At 42.1% G+C, this 15,304-nt stretch overlaps 1 protein-coding gene across 2 annotated transcripts; it reads left to right on the forward strand.

Annotated features, from left to right (window-relative positions):
• The first annotated feature begins 10,242 nt into the window (after positions 1-10,242).
• LOC135254550 (alcohol dehydrogenase class-3) lies at positions 10,243-15,249 on the forward strand. 2 transcript variants are annotated; one of them, XM_064334802.1, is made up of 9 exons: positions 10,243-10,382; positions 11,432-11,533; positions 12,087-12,228; positions 12,495-12,582; positions 12,812-13,031; positions 13,554-13,814; positions 13,974-14,109; positions 14,354-14,492; positions 14,978-15,249. In XM_064334802.1, the coding sequence occupies exons 1-9, from the start codon at positions 10,353-10,355 to the stop codon at positions 15,000-15,002; spliced, it is 1,143 nt and encodes a 380-aa protein (XP_064190872.1). In that variant the 5' UTR covers positions 10,243-10,352; the 3' UTR covers positions 15,003-15,249. The 2 variants fall into 2 exon arrangements, with proteins under 2 accessions (XP_064190872.1, XP_064190871.1); XM_064334801.1 differs by lacking the exon at positions 10,243-10,382 and adding an exon at positions 10,421-10,510.
• The last annotated feature ends 55 nt before the right edge of the window (positions 15,250-15,304 follow it).

Below are 15,304 nucleotides of genomic sequence, written 5' to 3' on the forward strand. Positions count from 1 at the left end.
AAAATAAATAAAATAAATGTGTTAGATATAAAGATAAAGATATATATTTTTAAAAATGTTTCCAAAAATCATTCCAAATTTTTTTTAAAAACCAAAAAATTATACTTTATCTTAGCATATGGTTGAGACATCATCTTTATTCAATAACCACAGTGAAATAAATGAAGGAATTTTAGTTCCACAGCTTGTGTCCCTGATGTATATGTTCCACTCCCCATAATGTATAAGTCATGGAACTGCACTACCATCACAGTCTGGAGGTAACTGAACACCATGGTTTTTTTTTCCTTGTCAGTGATCAAAGGGCCTTTAGACCCTGGGCTGGCTGTTGATTAACCATGGTTTGCACAAAGCGGGTCCCATTTATCGATATTTTCGTACAACCGTGTGTGCGTTTACAGGTAATCGGAAACAATCTAACAAACTCCATTGGAATTATCGAACATGTGTTGACATAGCTTCTTTTTTTTCCTCGTGTTCAGGTGCGTATGTTGAGAAATAACAATCGATCGATAATGAAAAGCACGTTTACAGAACTTGTGAGTGGCTTAAATTAATGTCCTTAAAACACCATACAAAGAGCTTGGAATTTCACTGCAGGCAATTTAAAAAGATGGCTGAGAAACTACAAGAACAGGCCATTCAGCCCAACATGCTCGCCATTTTCCTACTACTAAAGTGTACCTATAGTGTAAAGGGTTCCTACAGTGTTACCTACACACCGTATCAAGCCTGGTCTTGAAAACCCCCAGAGTTTCTGCCTCTACTACATGACCTGGCAAGCTATTCCATGCATTGACTACTCTGCGTGAAGAAAAATACATCTGTGCTGAATTTACCACTTATGCCCCCTCCTTCTATTAATGGAACTCAACCATGAATAATCTCTTGTAGTTCACTTTGTTAATCCCTTTTATGAATTTAGAAGCCTCAATAAAATTTCCGCCAAGTCAACTTTTACTAAGCATTTCAAGTCTTTCCTCATAACCTTTATCTTTCACACCAGGAACCACTTTTGTTGCCCTTCTTTGAACCTTTTCCAGAGCCTCTATATCTTTCTTGTAGTACGGTCCCCAGATCTGCACACAATACTTCAAGTGTGGTCTGACGAAGGTATTGCATAAATAAGTATAACTTCCTTGGATTTATACTTAAGCCGCGTTTCCACCGCAGGAACTTTACCCCGGAACTAGGAACCTTTTGAGGAACTCAGTGCGTTTCCACGCAGGACTAGAGGTCAAATTTAGTTCTGGGCTTTATTTTACCCCCCAAAAAGTTCCAGCTCGGGGGGTAGTACTTTCCGAAAGTACAGGAACCTTTTGGGTGGAGCTTGCAGCGCTGAACATTTCTGATTGGTCGAGTACTCTAAGTATTTTTTTGTATTTATTTTCCGCCATTAACCACCATGTTTGAAAATATGCAGCCGCAAACCAATTTATTTTCATAATAACTTCAAATCAAACTTGTATGTTATGCGGTGCAGTAGCCTAGTTTTGGTTATAGCCTGCCAACGTCTTGGAATTATAACGTGTGCTCTTCTATTCTTTTCTTGCTTTAGTATTCGTTTTATAAAATGCTAAGCATTCGTGCTGGGACAGCGTATTACGTAGGCTACCAAACCATTCAAACGGATTAATTCGGTTGCTGAATATTTTCTTCCGGATTTTCTTTGTTAGCCCATTGTAATTGACTCAAAACGTTTGATACAGTTATGTGAGGTATGCGGTAGTTCTGCGTAATTAACATTGGTGATACAGTAAAAGCAAACTGGAAATCACCTTCCGCACTTTTTGTCAGGGTAAAATAACAGGTTAATTCTAGTAATCGTACCTTTAGCTTTTTCAGACTGCCGTAATTTTACTCTGCCATTCTTCAATTCCACAAAAAGACCAGGAAGACTATGGACTAATTTATGGTGCATCGTTCGCATCTGGAGGGCACACTTCGCTGCTCGCTAGCAGTAACTTCGAAGGAAACAAACGTGGCTGTACAATACTAATTTAAATTTTCAGCAAGTCGAGTTTCGTTCTATTCTTGTCATTTTGCGATTAGCCTATATAGAATTGATGATGAGAAAGTAATCAAACAGCAAATTGTTTACAACGTGTGCATGTTTTCTGCTGTTGTTGCCAGTTATATTGGAAATGTGAATGCATTCTGTCGCTTCGGATGTCAAGACATGAAAGCGAATGTTCGCATAAAAACATAATGAATGTGTTTGAGAGGATATATAAAACAGTTACAATCTGACTATTGGCCTGTTATATCCTATTTGTTGCATAACAACAGTCCAAGTTCAACTACCAACGACAGTTTTGCTTGACAACGGTAAAATAAGCCCAAACGGCTGCAGAAGAATATTTCAATTCCATGTGATTAAATGGATAAAAATCAATAAATACAAAAGTAACCATATATAATCATTGTGGGTAACCCGTTGTATATAAGTGGAATAAACCCCTCTGGGCTGTCCCGGTTATTAGAAAATAATGTAGGCTACTTCGGTGGTAGTATGGGGTTACAGAAGAAATCATAGGACAGATGGACGGACGACAACGTCGCTTTTTCATACGTCAGTGGGCTAATTTGCCTAATCTTCGTGGGACTTTAGACCGTGGTGGAAACGCAGACAACCATGGGCTGAAGGAACCTTTTAGTTCCTGGTAAAGTAGTTCCTGGGACTGAAAGTTCCGGGTAATTTTGGTGGAAAAGCGGCTTTATATATAAGAAAATATACTTATATACTTATATGTACAAATATACTATTTGTACTTTTGGCTACATATTCCAGCATTCTCTTGGCCTTTTTTTTTTACGGCTACAGCACAGTGCTTAGAACCTGAAGGGTTCGATCAACTATTAATCCTAAGTCTTTTTCAAATTGAGCACATTCCAATTTTGTTCCCACCATAAAATAGTCCTGCCTTATGTTTTTGTTTCCAATGTGTAGAACTTTACATTTAGCTCTATTGAATTTCATTTGCCAGGTTTTAACTCGCTTGTCTACACAAGGGTTTGGTTACCGATATTAAAGTGAATAACCATGCCGCCACAACCATATTATCATCTACAATGGACACAAAACAAGACAGGAATAATAATTCAAGCTGTTGCTTTTCGAAGATTTTTAGGTCCGCAACGAACATCCAATATATTTTGGCCTATACCGACTCTTTGAAAATGCAAAAAAAAAGTATAAGAACATCGCACTTTGAATGATTTAATGATTTGGCAGACATGACCTTCCCTTGCAAAATCCTTGCTAGCTATCCCTTGGGATGTTGTTATTTTCAAGAAATAAGGCTAACTTCTCAAATGATTGATTTCAGTATTTTACATGTGATGCGAGTTAAACTAACAGGCCTGTAGTTTCCTGAATCAATACAGTCTACTTTCTTATATATTGATATTATGTTACCTTGCTTCCAGTCGTCTGGTATTTCTCCTGTTTCTGCAGACTACTGGTGTGCTGTTAATGGAAGTACAAGCCAGAAAACATATTGAATTCTGTAGGTTAAGCAGAGGAGTGTCAGAGCCTGAGACGACTAAAGCCTGGCAAGACACAGTATATGCTGTTGTAAACTGTGTTTCAGGTGCACACTATGCGACCGGCAAAACAAAAACGGTTTGACATGAAACCGGAAGCAAAGAAGGAAAATCCTAGCCCACAGACGAAGCACATCAGCCGCAGGGGGAGGGCAGGGATTGGCCCGGTTGCGCCGGGATAAACGCATTGGCCGAATTACAGGAGGGACTCCACTGTCTGGGATTACCCCGGAGGGTGGCATCGATGCGTTTTCCCCGTTCTGCGTAAGTCGCCAAGAAGCCGAGGCCCGAAAGCACCTGAACATCTGCTGGAATTGCACGAGAACGACGTGTGGATCTCCTGAGGCTTGGCTCCAGTGTGTGGCACAGACTTGGGAGGCGGTGTCTGGGCAGTCGAAACGACTCATGAACCATTCGTCATCCTCAGCAAACAAATCGGTTCGGTCTTTGAATATGTGCTCTCTCAAGAGTGCGCCATGCACCAAATCTTCTAATAAAGCGAGGTCAGCCATAGCAATGGTCTATGGCAATAAGCTATGACTTCTGCACCCTATTTATAGCAAACTTTGTTTACATTTTTTATGGAATTTAATCAGGAGTACACAAATCACCTGTTATAACGTTGAATCCTGCAGTGATTGTAAATTGACTTATGATTAGTTCAAATAATTTTACTGCTCTTTTAAAATCAAAATAAAATATGAATGAATGGAAACATAAAAGCACAAACACTCAAAACTAACTTTAAACTATATATTTTTTTTCATTTACACGTGATACAAACAGTTTAGAGCACTTGTGAAATCTGTTCGGATCTTAGGAACGAACTGACATACCAAAACTTTAATAAACCCCACGATTTAAGATCGAATTTGTTTGGCAGACGTGTGATAAATGAGGCCCAGTGTTTGGACTGTCTAACTACGGTTGTTGTACTGTGCACTGTGTTGGAATTTAGGGTTATGTTAACCAGGATGAAGAAAGTAATCAGATCGTATGTTTTTTTTTAACAATTAAATTCACACCTGTGACGTCAAGAGCTACATAAAATCAGACTTTATTTAGGTTCAGATCAAAAAGCTAACTTAGCATGACAGTGACTAAAATATGAACTCTTTATTTTGTTCACCTTAGACAGTAGGAGAGGGAAAGAGGGAAGCAGAGACTGAGAGGGAGAGAGAGAGAGAGAGAGAGTACTTTCAGTGCTCTCTTCAGGGTTGTACTGGTTTGCGTTACAGAGACTCACAGATGGACAATAGCTCTACCCTCTTTCGGGACGAAGGCTGTCGTGAATCACAGTTCAGAGAGAAACATGGTTTTGCTTTCAAAAAATGTAGCACGGATGACACGGGCGTCCGGACCACCCAGGAGCGATACCTGCAACCGAGAGAGACCTTGCCGCTAAGCTACGGCTTTGACAACTGATCTGCTGCAAATATGCCAACGGTGCCGGAGATGTGAAAACAAGGTCACCATTAAAAAAACCAACCAAAAAAAAAAAACATGACGCATTCTGAAAGAACTAGGGCCAACATTTCTATTAAAATTGATTTGTATTGACTATTTGAGAGTCTCCAACCTGATAGAAACCAAACCGGAACCTGATAGAAAAGGAGTAGTTTGAATAAAAAAAGGCAGACCACAAGTATAGACCAACAACTCAGAGACACCCCCCCCACCCCCAGAAAACCAAAAAAAAAATAGAAGGCCACTGAATGGCATCATCTTTGTGAGGGAGGGAGCTCTGACTAACTGCACAAGAACAAAACAATCTAATTTTCTCTCCTTTTTTGAACATATGAAGTGGATCATTACCCGTGTTGGTTATTTAATACAGTTATTTTATTCTCATATTTATTAAGGGTGCCAGCAATTCTGGACCCTTAATAAATGAATGCATGGAAGAAGGTCTGGTGGTGCCTCAGAGTGTTTATTGAGATTCTCATCAGATACACCAGTGCCACAGCCTCAACCTTCTCTTTTTTAGAGAAGATAAATGGCGTACGTGAGAGTAGTTGGGCGCATTAAAGTATTCATTTCTCCGGGTGATCATAATTCATATTTTCTGGCATGCAAGGCAGTCTCAGATAAATTTAAAAAAGAGAAGAACGGAGGGAGAAATGAGAAACATCAAAACAAGAGGTTCTACCCTAGGAAGCTTAAAATTATTACATTTTGTTATTGTTTTATGAAACAGAAGGAAACACGGTCTGACTGAAAACTTGCACACACACACACACACACACACACACACACAAAAAGATCAAAGTTCAGCCCACATCTTTCTATTTTGGCTGATACTAAATTACTTTCCCGGCTCTAATTCTGTAGTCACTGGAAACACTTTTCTCCCACCTACATCCTATCTCCACACACACATACACACACTCACACACATACACACACACACACACACACACACACACACGGGGTCAGCCATGTTCTTACAGTGCTGTGAAAAAGTATCCTGATTTTCCTCTATTATTGCATATTTGTCATACTGAATGGTTTCATATCTGTAAATAAAATATAAGACCAATATTTTAATATAAGGGAAACTGAGTAAACACAAAACATATTTTATATTATGATTTCATTTATTTAATGAAAAAAAAAAACCACACATATCACCCATGGGAAAAAGTAATTGCCCCCCTAGTTACTCAATCAACCAAATAACCAAATTTAATTGATAATTAGACTCAACTGATTGAACACAGCCATGTTTGATTTCAGCCAGCTCCGTTGAATCTAAACCATACTTCAAATCAACGTTACCATCAAAGTGAAGTAGTCGCCACAAATCTTCTACAAGCACACTATGCCACAATCAAAGGAAATGAGAGATTGTTGGGGAAAAAAGTTGTTGAAATACATAAGTGATTTCTGAGGCTCTGGGACTCCACTGAACCTCAGTGAGAGCCACTATCTCTGGAAAACACTTGGAGAATCTTCCCATGAGTGGTTAACCTGTCAAAAGTTCTAGGGCACAGTGACGGCTCATTCCAGAAGTCACAAAACATCTCAGAAGAACATCCAAATAACTGCAGACCTCTGAAAACAATGAAAACAATGAAACGATATTTGTAGATGTTGCAACCATAATTAACACAAGCAACAGTGTAATGCACCTAACAAAATTGGCTTTGTTTTCCTTTGATATGAGAAGCTTCCAATGCTTGATGCTTGATGGTTTGTGCCTTGGTAGTTGGTACCATTTACAGACTAAATTCTTTAAAAATATTTGCATGCTATTTGCATAATATCTCTTCACTAAGTTACACACATGGGCTGGTTAAGAATTTTGACTGCAAGTCTGCTTACATTAATCAACTGGTGATTATCCATCCCTGCCAAGACTCTACTGCCAGACCTAATGTTCAGTCTGCGTCCATCTTCCGGTTGCTCAGTGTGATATTTTCATTTTTTTTACTACCCCACAGCAGCTAAAGAATCTACTTTATGTTCAACTCAAAGCTCTTCCACTGAAGAAGATATAAATCCCAATAAGAATTGATTTTTAAATACATTTTTTTAAATAAATAAAGAAACAAACAATGCTGCCCTGTGCCTATCAAACACAAGAAAACGCTGAGGCTGCATGTCTGGTACTGCAGCCCTGATTGATTTAAGATCAGTGGCAGGTGAAGATGTGTTCTGTGTCACTTACCTCCTCCTGTTCTTCGGTTTTATCTGTTGAGCCTGCAGCTGATTTCCTTTTACACTTGAATGAAAGATTTGCCCAGCTAGAGAACAGGGAGCAGCCTCTACCATGCAGTATGGTATCAGTTTAGTAAGATAACAAAAACAAAAAATCACACATACATGCACAAACGTATGCACACATGCACGCACACACACAGACACGCACACACACTTACACATAAACTTGCGAGAAATGGTAATGAGTCATGTGTGTGCAGTCAGGTTAGGGTGGTGTTGAGTCGTGTGTGTGTGTGTGTGTGTGCGTGTGTGTGTGCAGTCAGGTTAGGGTGGTGTTGATTTGTGTGTGTGTGTGTGTGTGTGTGCAGTCAGGTTAGGGTGGTGTTGAGTTGTGTATATGTGTGTGTGTGTGTGTATGTGTGTGTGCAATCAGGTTAGGGTGGTGTTGATTTGTGTGTGTGTGTGTGTGTGTGTGTGTGTGTGTGCAGTCAGGGTAGGGTGATGTTGATTTGTGTGTGTGTGTGTGCAGTCAGGTTAGGGTGGTGTTGAGTTGTGTATGTGTGTGTGTGTGTGTGTGTGTGTGTGTGTGCAGTCAGGTTAGGGTGGTGTTGATTTGTGTGTCTGTGTGTGTGTGTGTGTGTGCAGTCAGGTTAGGGTGGTGTTGAGTTGTGTATGTGTGTGTGTGTGTATGTGTGTGTGCAGTCAGGTTAGGGTGGTGTTGATTTGTGTGTGTGTGTGTGTGTGTGTGTGTGCAGTCAGGGTAGGGTGGTGTTGAGTCGTGTATGTGTGTGTGTGTATGTGTGTGCACTCAGGTTAGGGTGGTGATGAGTCTTGTATACAGTCAGTGTGGAGGTGGAGGACTGGGTCAGGGCAGCAGCTGGTTGTTGCTCTGCTTTGGGGACAGATCGGGGCTCAAGCAAATCCCTGAAGCACCACCTTCAGGGCATCTTATGCATGTCTACATGTGCATGAAATTATGCACAAGAAGATCTGTATTATGCATTTACATTAAAGGTGCTCTGTGTCAACATCCCCATGGTGGTTATAATAGCAAATTTCTAACATTTATGACAGGCTAATAGATCTACCAGGAATTTTGCGTTGTTACTGCCAGCAATTTATGTTCAAGCCTTTGGTGTAACCAGGGCAACGTGTCAACACTACTGAATATGAAAACTGTTATGTCTAGAACCTGTTTTGTTATAGTATGACCTCCTTTCAAAAAAGACTAAAAATAGAAATATATCTGATATTTTGTACTCTTGGTCCACATACTCACAGTGGTATTGAAAAGCAACATTAGGTAGCGAGCAAGAAGAGAATGCATTGATGCCACCCAGATATTTATAACAGCACAGCAGCAAAACACTAACTATTACAGCAGTTTAGTTAGCTAATCACTACCTTTTGCAGCAGTGAAGTTAGATAAACACTTTTACAGTAGTGAGATTAGCTAAACACTAACTTTTATCACAGTGAAGTTAAACACTTTTACAGCAGTGAGGTTAGCTAAACACTAACTTTTTATCACAGTGAAGTTTTGATAAATACTAACATTCACAGCAGTGTGGTTAGCTAATATTTTTCTATATGGTACAGTAACTCCCAATAGTTTAGAAACTTCTTACTTCAAAACTGTGCCTAATTATTTCTTACAGTAATAATAAAAATACTAAAAATACTGCCACAACCATTATCACTATAAAGAAGAAGTGGAGGAGAACAGCGAAAGTGTTTGTGCACAGTTGTTCTGATAGGAGCTGTCACATATATGCTGAACCCTGCTCATGCAAGTTTTAGTATTCCATTGGGCCAAAAAAGAAGCTAAAATATCTCATTTTATGCCCAATCCTGTAACATGGTGGAGGGAGACGCCAAGTGCAAGTGATAGGAATTGCAATACCAAAAACCTTTTGATAATCGAAAGCGCTCTTTCCATGGTGCTGTGAAGTGCTACTGTATGCGCTGCCGCATGTCCACTGTGTTGACAAATCCCATATTTAGACATTAGCTAGGCAATTGCATCCAATCTGATTTATCGGATGTTTGTTAAAGTTTGGCTGGAAACAGATGTCTCTGTGTCTTATTGGGTTGAAGGACAAAACTGCAAACGAAATAGCTCATTAGAATACTAATCATATTCTCAAAGCATTTATGTGACCTAGTGCCTTTGCAGATCCTTTGAATTCTTCATTATCTATCAAATGGTTAGTTTTAGTGACCAAGCGTCAACGCTTTAACCAATTAGGAACCTATAAATTTACCTCAGCAAACAGAAGGACCCAGGAGTCAGAGAACCACTGCATTAAGTCAGCATGTCCAGTTGAGTTCAAATTTAACTGTCCACTTTAAATATATATTTAAAATAAAGTTTCTCTGTGTTTGGCTGCAATAATCCAAAAAAGTTGCCAGTGATTCAAGAGGATCCCAGGTGCAAAAGAAGAATAGTGTCTCAAACTCATTACCCTGTTGCTTACTGCCCTCTTGTGATGAAATATTAGTATTACATGTACTTGTCAAACTCAGTCTTAGGAGACCACTACATGCTGGTTTTCGTTACAACCACAATTGCAATTCCAAAATTCTAAGGTTTTTTTTTTTTTTCTTAATTAGGTGTTTTTCATGTTTAGAGGGATTATTTACTCTCTTAAACTATATTACGTCAGAAATAGCTATGCATATCATGAATAATAAAAATCCCATTGTTTACATTGTACTTATTCAGCTAACACAAACCTTCTCACACGTTTAACTGTCAGATTTATTCTAAGCAAACCACCCCAACTTAAATTTGTCTGACATTTGGTTTAATTAAAATACACAACAATACCCTTCCAAAGTCGCCAACTTCTGGCAAGCTACGCTGTTAAGGACTTCGATGGACATTATTCAATAATGTGTCCAGTACAGTCCTTCAAAATATCTTGTTTTCAGAGCAGAAAATGTCCAGCACTTTCAATGCATGTGCAACAAATGGGCGTGTCTGTTCCCAATCATGCTCGGTTGTCGTGCACAAGCACACTGTGTGTGCTGCGCTCTGATTGGCTTTGTTAGGGGGACACCACTGCGCTCTGATTGGACGGCGAGTGAATCATGGGAACTTCAATTCATTACGCCCCCTTTGTTTTTGTGCAGTGTGCTGCATGAGCGTGATTATGGCGACGGCTGGAAAAGTAAGTTCATTTCTGCATTTCATATATATGTATAGTGGCAACGCCCAGCATTTATGTATAGTGTGGGATCTTCCGTACATTGCGATGTTTATAGAAGCATTGCAAATCCGCATGTTAAAACAACAAAGGTGGCTTGGATCGAGCGCTGTCAAAACTTCTGTTCATGCTTTGTCTTTATTTTCTGCTTTTGTTTCTTACTGGATTCGAGTTTGTGTTAAGCTTCTTCCAGAAGACTACTTGAACTGAATGGAATCCGTTCTATCCATGTTTCAGCTGTTTGCAATGTTTGTTTTGCACGTGTACAAAAACTAAAATCAACTGGCCAGTTCGAATCGTAGGGAAGTTGGGGGTCGGGCGATCTTGCAGTAATTTTTCTTCTTATGATTTCTATGTGCGGCATACGTCCATGTGACTTCCTAACAGTGAACATCGATATCACAAGATCGTGCAGAAATAGCAGCTGTCAGTGATTGAAGGACTTTAAATAGTAGGCTGGAATGCTACAGCTTACATTTGTCTAATGTTCTGCAGTTGTGTACAGCTCGTCATCAGTAAGAGTTCATGTTAATTTATAACATTTTATAGTATTTATGTAAAAATATGAACTTGAACGTTGCCTTGTATGAGTTGATCAATCACAAACGTGCACACCTTGTCCACACCGAAGTAAGGTGCAGTCACTGAGCTGATTGGCTGTTGTTTTTATCCGGAATAACTTGAACTTTGAACCTCCATTTGTCTGCTACTTTAAAGGGATTGTGACAACTCTTCTTACATTCCATTCACAAGTAGCATGTCGGTTATAGTATTAACCTGGGTACTTGCATTTCTTCAGTCTTTGTGCAAAACAGGAATTTGTTCCATATGACTTTCCCAGGAACACATTATGAAGTTAGACTTTACCACTGGAGTTCGACCAATAAACAAGGCCTTGTTATACTGCCACATATTAAGAACAGGATTGATTCCCAGTACCTGACAGCCTGCATGACCTCTGCCCGTTCCTTGATGCCTGTTGAGATGCCCTCTACAGCTCGCCTGTTTTCCAGGTGATTAAGTGCAAGGCGGCGGTGGCCTGGGGGGCGGGGAAGACCCTGTCGATCGAAGAGGTGGAGGTGGCTCCGCCCAAAGCCCACGAGGTCCGCATCAAGGTAGCGTTCACGACCCCCCCGAGCGTCGCCACGGTTACAGACAATCGCAACACACGATCCGGCTGGCTTCGCTATAGCCACGGAATTACACCACCAGCACCGGAAGACTTCACTTCACGTCCGAGTAATTACCTCAATGGAGAACTGACACGCCAAAGCGTGCGCCGGCAGGCAAATTATTATATCTCTTAATTACCAGGCCTCATAAATTCCACCACGGTAATTCCTGTTCATTATCAGGACGGGTTTATGGGCTGCAGTAATCATTAGCCTTACGCAAAAGCTGCCTTTTGCATTCAGATTGCGCTGACTACTAAATGTCAAAAAAAATAAGTGGAATACCTCCACAAATTCAAGTTGGGTAAACCTGACTTTATTTCTCATGGAGACAGTGCTGGTGAGAGTGATTGTGATCACCACAGTATTCACGATGGCTGTGGTCATATATTCCCTAGATGATTACAGCAGTATTGGCGATGTTGGCGATGACCATGCTCATGTTGACTATAGCGGTGATGGTGACCGTCGTTCTCGCGAACGCGCTGTGTTTCAGCTCTTTGCCACGGGGATCTGTCACACGGATTCCTACACGCTCAGCGGGTCCGACCCCGAGGGGCTCTTCCCCGTCATCCTGGGGCACGAGGGGGCCGGAACAGTGGAGAGTGTTGGAGAGGGCGTCACCAAATTCAAAGCAGGTAAGAAGCTTGGCAGATTAAACTGGCTTAAACCGTAGCGTCATAAAATACTCGGCTCTGATTTGTCGACGGGGTGCTGCTAAACACAACAGAAAACTGCAATTCACGGCTAATGAATGAGTTCTAGCAGAAGCAAATAACTGTAACAGCAAGGTGGTAGCAACAAGTACATTTTTGAATTTGAGTGTTGAATTATTTTTGTGTGGATTATAAAATGTGCATAACATTCAACGTAAAGTTATACTTTTTTTATTGTTTTGTTTAAGGTGACACCGTGGTTCCCCTGTATGTTCCGCAGTGTGGGGACTGCAAGTTCTGCAAAAACCCCAAGACCAATCTCTGTCAAAAGATCAGGTAGGGAACAAAGGTTAGAGGGTGTTGTAGGTTTTCACTCCAACCTGAACAACACCTCATTCAACAGCGCACCTCATTCAACAGCTGGAGACCTCTTTGAGCTGCTAATTAGTTGAATCGGTTGTGCCAAATTAGGGTACGGTAGAAATCGAAAACCAACATAGGCCGGTAGATCTCCAGGAACAATGTTGGGGCAGGCCTGCTCCAACCTCTCCTCTCTCCCATTCAGGGTGACCCAGGGTCAGGGACAGATGCCGGACCGGACGACCCGGTTCACCTGCCAGGGGAAGCCGGTGTTCCACTTCATGGGGTGCAGCACCTTCTCCGAGTACACCGTGGTGGTGGACATCTCCCTGGCCAAGGTGGACGAGAAGGCCGCCCTGGACAAGGTGTGCCTCCTGGGCTGCGGCATCTCCACGGGCTACGGGGCGGTCCTGAACACTGCCAAGGTGAGCTGCGCCCCAAAAAACGAACCGCCTCTCTGCCAAATTCACTCGCTCTCGGAAACGACTACGGGCCAGGAGACGGGACCACGTTTATCGAAGTTTAGCATCGTAAGTCTAGGCTGTTCTTAGAAGTGATATGATAGATTTACAGGTTGATTTGCATCTTCAAGGTGCTACCAAAGACGCATTAATCAATACCCACAGCCTCCCATGGAGGGAATTACATTAATAGCAGGTCCTTCGAGGTTATTGGCTGTTTAGTAGCAGAGTAATTCAGTGGTCTGAATGAACAGGGCCCTGTTTCACAAAGCAGGATTACTGAGTTAGCTGGATTAGTGCACTGAGTAAAACCCGGAACCCTCCCGAATCTGGAACATGGACTCAAGTAAAGAGAGCTGTCAACAGAGCTATCCAGCCCAACTCAGTAATCCCGCTTCATGAAACACCCCCCAGGAACGAGCACTGGGTTGGGGGAGTGCCCCACGAGGAACATTCCTGACGTAGCTGTGGTGGTGCACCCCGCAGGTGGAGCCGGGGTCCACCTGCGCTGTTTTCGGCCTGGGGGCCCTGGGCCTCGCTGTCATCATGGGCTGCAAGGAGGTGGGGGCGTCCCGGATCATCGGCGTCGACATCAACCCCGACAAGTTCCAGAAGGCCAAGGAGTTCGGGGCCACCGAACTGGTGAACCCCAAGGACCACAGCCGCCCCATACAGGAGGTCCTGGTGGAGATGACGGACGGAGGGCTGGACTACACCTTCGAGTGCGTGGGCAACGTGGCCATCATGGTGAGACCCGCCCGACCGTCTGTGATGAGTCACACCTTGCAGGAGACTTTCTGGGAGGGTTTAGATCTCTGTGTTCGGGGTCTGAAGTGATCTGTGTGGGCTGAGGTTTCCGCCGTTTCGGTTCCTACGGTGACGGTGTTTTGGCGGTCTGTGTTTCAGAGAGCGGCCCTGGAAGCCTGCCACAAGGGCTGGGGGGTCAGCGTCATCATCGGGGTGGCCGGGGCGGGGCAGGAGATCTCCACCCGCCCCTTCCAGCTGGTCACGGGGCGCACCTGGAAGGGAACTGCTTTTGGAGGTGATCAGATTTTTTTGAATATCGTATTGGGCGCAGTTATCTTCGGGCTACAAATATTTTAATGAGTTTTGATTGAGTTTAGTTGTGTGTGATGCATTCTGGGCTTTAGGCTGACGGTGTTGTATTTTTCAGCATGTTTGGTCAGCGCAGATTGTGTAATGCATGGTGTGCTATAGGCTGAAAGAGTTGTTTTTCTCAACATGTTTAGTAAGCAATGTTTGCATGATGTGTTTCTATGCTTCAGGGTGGAAGAGTGTGGAGAGCGTGCCCAAGCTGGTCGATGACTACATGAACAAGAAGCTGAAGGTGGATGAGTTTGTGACCCACACCTTGCCCTTCGACAAGATCAACGAAGGCTTTGAACTCCTGCACTCTGGGCAAAGGTAAGCGGGAACTCCCAATACTTCCATGAGTTTTACACAGACCTTTAATTACAGTAGATCTCATTTAAAAAAACCCTCCACCCCCTGCGGCGGTCACCTGAGGCCATTACCCACAATCCACCCTTCTCAAAACCAGCTGATACACAGATGACTCTCGATTGTACCCGCAAACTTGCAGGGTCCAGTCCCGTATTCTTCCCAGACCTGGAAACAAATCTCATTCAATCTCCTATCTACAATGGGGCACACTTTGTCAAAACAAGTAGAACTTGTAATGTATTGGCAATATACACAAAAAGTGTATTTAAGGAATATGTACAGTGTAAGGTGAATGACGGGAGCAGTCCATGTGTAGGACAGCATGGTTGTGTTATAGCATTTGCAGTTTTTAATTTTAATCCTTAATTAAGGCCATGTTTAATGCCATACAAGGAGTGTACATGGTGCGTACATTTCATAATAATTCTGTTAATTTTTTCACCCAGCATTCGGACTGTCCTGAACTTCTAGGCTTTGGGTTCTGACTCGGCTGCTTCAGACAACGACCCTGGTTTCCTCCTCTTGCTAAAGTTGCCAGTCCCCTCCGCCCCCACCCCCCCAGTAGTGCCACCTTTCATCTAATGCCATTTTTTGGGTAGTCTTCAAATTACCCCATATTAAATGTTGTTTTTACAGTCAGTTTATATTTTACTGAACTGTTTAAATGGGCACTTTATCTTTTTTCTGCACTTGAATAAACAACGGATGGATCACAAAACTGGCTCAAGGTCTTGTCTACAATAAAATCAAAAGGCTGATCTGCCTTCACTGTG

Source organism: Anguilla rostrata, chromosome 5, assembly GCF_018555375.3.
Source record: "Anguilla rostrata isolate EN2019 chromosome 5, ASM1855537v3, whole genome shotgun sequence".
Classification (NCBI taxonomy): Eukaryota; Metazoa; Chordata; class Actinopteri; order Anguilliformes; family Anguillidae; genus Anguilla; species Anguilla rostrata.

Excerpts from the sequence above, each read along its gene's own strand:
- LOC135254550 (XM_064334801.1), top strand. The coding sequence starts at position 10,436 with ATGTATAGTGTGGGATCTTCCGTACATTGCGATGTTTATAGAAGCATT. Across the intron at positions 12,229-12,494 it reads CGTCACCAAATTCAAAGCAG|GTGACACCGTGGTTCCCCTG; the intron begins GTAAGAAGCTTG and ends GTTTTGTTTAAG. Across the intron at positions 13,815-13,973 it reads TGGGCAACGTGGCCATCATG|AGAGCGGCCCTGGAAGCCTG; the intron begins GTGAGACCCGCC and ends TCTGTGTTTCAG.